We start from the raw sequence: 7,462 nt of genomic DNA on the forward strand, positions 1-7,462 counted from the left end.
TAGATAGATACATAGATAGATAGGTAGATAAATAGATAAAAAGATAGATAGATAGAGAGAAAGAGAGAAAGAGAAAGAGAAAGAGAGAGCGAACGAGAGAGAGATAGAGATAGATAGATAGATAGATAGATAGATAGATAGACAGACAAATAGATAGATATATAGATAGATAGGTAGATAAATAGATAAAAAGATAGATAGATAGAGAGAAAGAGAGAAAGAGAGAGAGATGGAGAGAGAAAGAGAGAACTACCTTCCTTGAAAATAAAAAAAGTTTATGTCACTAAGTGTAATGGCAACTCTTGAAACACGTTTTAATTGATATTTGGCATAATTGAGAAAGAAAGGGAACGGGAGAGAGAGAAATAACTTTCTTGAAAATAACAAAAAATGAAGTGTAATGGGAACTCTTTGAAATCTTTGTTATTATTATTATTATTATAAATTTAGCCAGAGAATAAATTCTAAGACTAAATTCTTAAAACTCTACCGCACTTGAAATTTGAACCCACGATCATTGAGAGGTGCTGGTCGAGACTCTTGCCTACTCGGCCGCTTAGGCGGATAAGAAATCTTTAAACCTAATTGATGTTTGGCATAATTGTTCGCCTTTGTTCTCAGATATGAAGAACAATTTCTTTACGTAGAGAAAGGTCTTGGTTTAGAGAAAACCGCCCTCAATAGAGAACACGGCTTAAGTTACAAGTGCAAGTGCAGTGACACGAGCCAAAAAATTTGCATCATAGGTCCACCGATTGACCTTGTTCACCTTACTTGCAAATAAACCATGCAAGTAAACTATGAAGTCCATAAGTAAAATCAAGTGCTGCGCAAAAATTCAGTTCTGCTAGCAAATCAACCATTACAGCATGATCATCAGCTGATCACAATTTGCCAGCTGATGAGCTGAGAGTTCAAAATAGCTCCTATTTTATGTAACACCGTAATGTTCTCATTTAAAATAGTAGTGGATACTATTTAGAAAACAATCGACACCTGCTATCCAAATTCCGTTTGCACATAAGAAGAAGGGACTCGGAACTAGTCTAATTGTAAAACTCGCGAACTAAAATCGATCAGTAAAGTTTATACATGCATAGAGTTACTAAGTGTATCCACAAATACTCTTTTTTTTTTTTTAGGTCTAATGATCTTCTATCGATCAGGTTCGCTAAAGACACTTTCTTCATTTTTGTAACCTACACCATTCGTGGGTACGTTAAGATTATGCGAACTTATCCAACGCTCGGAAGGACTAAAGACAGACGCATCCTTCGTTATACTGATCGATTCTGAATCGATTTAGACTTCTCTGTCCGTCCATTAGTCCTTTGTATGAGTAACCATATTAAGCGTACTGGTGAACCGTAATCGACTTGCTTGTTTTACTAGAATAATTAGTTCCAGTATGAATGAATGAATGAAGTAACTGATTAAAGTCCAAAGTTTCCAGCGAAAATATAAGGGCACAACCTACCTCAAGTTAAAGAATATCTGATATCTATTCGTTTATAATGGATGGGCTAACTGGAATTCGGAATAATTTTCTTCTTAAGATTGCAGCCTTCATAATATTTCGTTTAAAGAGGCCACGAAAAACACGTTTGCCTTTTTTTTCGCATCGTTTTCGCATTGAGTTTAGCATCATTTACTTATGAACTTCAGTTAGGTATTAAACTTGATCAATAATTTGTGACATTTTTTTAATCTAATTTTCAGATTGGTTGTGGTACAAAATACTTTAGTATGGGTGAACCGATAGCAAAACAAATAGGCCAACAAGTAAAGGATGGTTCATTGGATAATATCACGGGTGAAAAATTCGGTTGGTGGATAATCTGGCGTAAAGAATACAAAGATATTAAGCTAAGTAGAAATCGACGACAAGTAGAGGGTTCCGGCGATGACGATAATGACGACTACGAAGAAGATAATTATGAATACGATGACGAGGAAGATGCTGTGTAAGTATAATATATAATTGCTAATAGCTAAGCAACGATAAAATATATTGCAAGCGTTTTTTATGATTTTTATACATATACATATATATATTTTTTAGGCAAGAATCTGCCACGGATATACCTACTACTACAACTCATGCTCATCGTCATCATCACGGCGATAATAGCGCACAGGTAAGTCGAAGCTTTTATTTTATCTCTTATTTTTTTTTTTTTTTTTTTTTTTTTTTGTTTTCTATTGACGTTGAATTATTATTATTAAAAAAAGAAAAAACAAACATTAAGTTGTTTTATATATATTTTCTGAAAATCTACGTTTTTCTCTCTTTCTGTCCTCTATACAATGTATATGTATATGTATATTCAATTATATGTATATATACATATGTATATATACGTATTTGTGTTGGTAACTCTTAACAAATTAATTGGTTTAATTACATTTGATTTCTAACAAACGCACCTAATTGTGTTTTTGTTTTCTTTTGAAACAATGATTTTTCTGATTTCATTTTTTAAAGAAAATTTTTTACAAATTTTGAAACTTAAAAAAAAAAGATAAAAAAAAAAAGAATTTTCTATATATGATTATTATTATTATTGTTATTATTATTCAAACGGTTTTAAATTGTTCATGGATAACATTGTGTTATTTATTTTTCTTTCTCTCTCTCTCTTTCTCTCTTTCTCTCTCTCTTTCTCTCTTTCTATGACACGCTCTTTCTCTCTTTTATTCATTTTTTCTCTACTTCCCCTTCTCTTTGTCGCTCTTATATATATACTTGTTTTAAATTTGCGTAATGTATTCTTTTGAAATGTTATTTAAACGGACGAAAAACAAAAACAAAAACAAAAAAAAAAAACAATAATTCTGTTACATCAATTTCTGTGGGGCTTTCTTTATGTTATTAACAATTCTTGTAACGCGCGACTTTTCATTACTCTGTATATATACATATATATATATGTATATATGTATATATATATATATATATATATATATATATGTTTTAAAATTATCCTTATAAATATTATGTATTAATAATGTTTACTCATCTTTATTTTGCACATACTGCCTAATCACTTTTCAACGTGCACACACACACATATATATATATATACATGCACACAACAATTTACAACAAATATATATACTTATGCATATGTGTAAATACAACTATGCGCAATCACGCATACACCTATATACACACACACATACTCATAAACCATAACTGGTATTGAAATTGATAATTGAATTGAATTGAATTGAATTGCAAACCCGTTAACAACTGTACATGAAAATCACTGTCACTCACACTCTGTCTCTTTATCACCTACTATCCTGTGTGTGTTTGGAACATTGACTGATCTGGTTGTTATACGTGTGATGAGTTTAGCCTGAATTAACATCAAATACCTTAGAGTTGACTAACAACATTGATAACATCAATACCAACATCAACACGCTCAGCGTTCACGATAACAGGAATAATATTGATGTTACTCCTAACGAAGAAGGCACAATGTCCACAGCTCAAAAACATACCACTAATAACTTAGAAATTGAAAATGTTTCACCTCAATTGGATGGCAATTTAATGCTTTCGAATAAACAGCAACAACCAGCCGCCGCTGTGGGCAGCGGCCTAGATGAGGAAATTGTTGAAAGTGTTTCACAATTGGAATCAGTGATAACGAAGACAATTGAAAATACGAAAAATTTAAATGAAGCAACCGTGGATGCCGAGGATCCGGTAGTCGATGATGATCTTGATAATGAATCCGATGATTTAGAAGTATTGCAACCGATTTCCGATTTAATTACAAACAATCGAAATGTTATTCATCTATCAAATTTAAATTCAATTTACAATGAATTTGCAAGTAAAACGACTGAGAAAGTTTTGGAAGACCATAAGACAAATAATAAGGAAAGTAATCAAGATTTCAATGTTGCCGAAATTATTGATAATTTAGCTTCGGCAACACAAATACAAACGCCCAACTTGTTTAATACAAACAAAAATGAATCTTATATGATATCTACACAATCGTCGAATGTAACATTTTCAACAAGTAGACGGCATAACGATGAAGGAGGGCAAGAAAATTTACAATATCAGCAGCAAATTTTCGATGATAATAAAGATTTTAATCAACATAATGTAAATTCCACTTCATATTCCTCTCCAATATCCTCCTCTTACTTTCCGTCTCCTAATAATGTAAACATATTTTCATCAACTTCTTCATCATTACCGCCGGCAACTGTTTCAATCGATGCCACTTTAACATCTCCATCACAATCATCATCATCATCATCATCATCACTATCATCATCATTATCATCGCCATCGTCGTCGTCGTCGTCGTCGTTGTCGTCGTCATCATCATCATCATCATCATCATCGTCGTCATTATTGTTGTCTCCTTCTGTGACAACTTCGTCAACAACACCCGTAGCCACTACTACAACTACTACTACTAGTACTGTTATAACAACTGCAATTATGATGCAAAACAAGGTAATATTTTGCCTGTTTTATTAAAGCGTGTGTTGTATTGTGTTTGCTCTACTCTCTTCTCCATAATCTTCTCTCTGATCCAATTTCCCTCTCTCTCACTCTCTCTCTCTCTCTCTTTCTCTTTGTCTTTGTCTATCTTAAACTTCTTCTTCACTTCCCATACTCCACACTTTCATTTTCCAAACATCCATTAACACGTTTTTTTAAATCCGCTGATAAATATGTGAATGAATTTGTCCGAAATCGTATATTTATTGCCTGCCATCTCCTCTCTCTCTCTTTCTCTCTCTCTCTCTCTGCCTTTTATATGTGCCATTGTCGTTTCGTTGTTGTTTATCATTTCATTTTTTTTTTTTGTTTTTTTTTTTGTGATTTTTTTGAACAATTTTCTCTTTCATGTTCTCTCAATGATTTACAATTTTTCTCTCTCTGTGATATCTTTTTTATCTCTTGGTTTGACATTTTTTCTCTCTCACTCTCTCTTTCATTTTTTTTCTTTCCATCAATAGATGGAAAGAAGAAGAAGTTTGGTTCTTGTTTTAATTTTCGTTTTATTATTTGAATGAGATTCTTATCTGCATAAGTGTGCGTATATGTAACTTAAATGTTTTATGCATTTTTCTTTTGAAAATGTCTTCGTGTTTACATTTTGTGATTGTTGTGTATGTATGTAAGACCGATAAAATTATTCATTATGAAAACTTGTTTATGCGATCTTCTGCAGGTTTTACTACAATATCATTATAATCGGTAGATGTAATTTTTGAGAATCAATGAATCTTTGTTTCGCTTTTATATAAGCTTAGTTAGGCTTGTGCCTTGAAGTCGTCTCATAATAATAATTTAGTTAATATAGTTTTTTTTTTTTTAATTTAATTTTTTTTTTTTTTTTTGTACTATACATCACTTGCGCGACAGTGTATATTAGGTTTGTACGAACAGTTGCGAACGAAAGGACTTTCGACAAACCTTTTATTATTTGACTATCCGTCTGTCCGTTCGTTGTGTTCAACCTAGAAATTCGGTACACTGTCTTGTTATGGCCCAAGTATAAACACTTTGAAATTGGTTCGGATCGAAGTACTTATAACGCCTTATTTTGGCAAGTCGTTATAAGAAAAAGTATTGTAATTTTCAGAATTTCGCGCCAAATATCACGTAGTAATAATATTCCGACGTTCTAAGTTGATGTGAACACTTCCGATCGGGTGAGGCAATTTTCAGCACCTCTTGCCGTATAACCTTTCCTACGCAAACTGGTCCCTAGGGAACCATAGGGAATTTGAATAGACATAGATTTATTTTTTAGACCGCACCGTATGAAGGGACTCTCCTGAAAGGAATCCCTACTATGGCGATCACGCTTAATTTGTGGATGGAAAATAATAAAATCTTTGGTCAAGTTAATTAAGTTTTAGACCACATTGACGATCGAGTATCCTCCACAATATGAAGGGCTTTCATTATGCAATTACATAAATAAAATTTATAATTTCTAGAGTATGGTGGGATGGGGCCCACCCTTTAATAGCTTATAACACTTCGTTTAATACAATTATCTATATAACGATTTTCGAAAATAAGGCTTCATATGAGGAGCGGAGACAAAAAGTGGTCCAACCCGAACCATTCTCAAGAGTGTTCGTTCTTGGGCCAAAGCACGTCGACGTTCCAAGTTTTTCAATATATCCTAAAAACTTGCGACCTGCAGATTGAACACAAGGAAACAACATTGTCAGAGAAGCTTCTAGATCGCTACGGAGAGGCATAAGAACGGATGGACGAATCGATTTAGAATCATGGTACTGGCTAAAGCGCCGAGCACAATGCGATGTGTTTGCATACTTTTTCATGCAAAATATTTTTTTATATGATTTTTACTCCAGCAAAGCAAGGCAAGCTATATGTTTAACTAAATATGTACAATGAAATTCTATTTTGACAATTAGTTTATAATGTATGAAGCAAGCGCGTTGATTGTGTTCGGTGCTTAAGAGAATACTGTTTTGTAAAAGTGTTGCAAAATTGGTGTCCGCAAATTTGACGACATCTTGGCCAAGGACGAAAGCCGTTGCAAATAGTTCCGATCGGATTACTTTTTCGATCACTTCCCATATAATAAGACCTCAATTAGAAAAGTTGTTATACGAATGACCTTTGGGTGGTATAAGGTATTTAACAGTGCACCGTCGTCCATTGCAATGTTGATACTTTTCAGTATATAGTATTAGTTCAATCGGGCTTAGTCTTACCTACTAACCCAACACAATGACATAAATATTTAAAATGTTTCATTGCGGCATTTTTATTCAAATTGATTTGTTGATCGTAGGCCTAGGTCAATTGGCAATTGGGACTAAACATTGTGTACTCGCACTTTTGAAAAGATCAGGCAGATTTTAACATTTGGTCTATGACAACCAATTAAAAATATAAATTAAAATTTCGACACTTAGCGACAGGCGAGCACTGTAGATTTATAAAATAATCGACTCAATTGTATGACAAGTTGAATATACTCGCATCCCTTGATAATGGCATGATTAAAAAGTAAGTTTGAAAAATTCGTGAACATAATTATGGAACATAGTTATGTGTTCATCATATGTCGTATGAGAGTGCATTAAATGGCCACAAGCAAATGAATGCTACTACTATGGCATTATTATCGCATATAAATGCAAATTAATAAATTAATTGAAAGTTAAATCCGACCTGAGGACATTTTCCAACAGTTTTTCTGTTTTTAATTAAATTATGGTTACCTGTACACATATAATGTATGCGCATATAATTCGTGCAATTACATAATGATTAATATTTATACGGGACTTGTTCGTTTTAATCTTTTGCATTTGTTTTAATATTGCTGGAGTTTTCTTTGATAGATCTGTTGCATATGAAATGTTATTTATTTTATATATACATATATATATATATATATGTATGTATGTATATATGTATGTATGTATG

General features: G+C 32.7%; 1 protein-coding gene across 5 annotated transcripts in view; it reads left to right on the top strand.

Moving 5' to 3' along the window:
* LOC119636361 (serine-rich adhesin for platelets) overlaps positions 1-7,462 on the top strand; it is a 126,733-nt gene that overhangs the window by 111,325 nt on the left and 7,946 nt on the right. For 3 of the 5 annotated variants that reach the window (XM_038031673.1, XM_038031674.1, XM_038031675.1), the window contains 3 exons: positions 1,720-1,964; positions 2,063-2,138; positions 3,362-4,489. In XM_038031673.1, the coding sequence (XP_037887601.1) occupies positions 1,720-1,964; positions 2,063-2,138; positions 3,362-4,489 (1,449 nt within the window). The remainder of the gene's footprint in view (positions 1-1,719; positions 1,965-2,062; positions 2,139-3,361; positions 4,490-7,462) is intronic. The other 2 variants (XM_038031676.1, XM_038031677.1) reach the window with 1 other exon arrangement.

Source organism: Glossina fuscipes, unplaced genomic scaffold (genome assembly GCF_014805625.2).
Source record: "Glossina fuscipes isolate IAEA_lab_2018 unplaced genomic scaffold, Yale_Gfus_2 28, whole genome shotgun sequence".
NCBI classification, from domain to species: domain Eukaryota; kingdom Metazoa; phylum Arthropoda; class Insecta; order Diptera; family Glossinidae; genus Glossina; species Glossina fuscipes.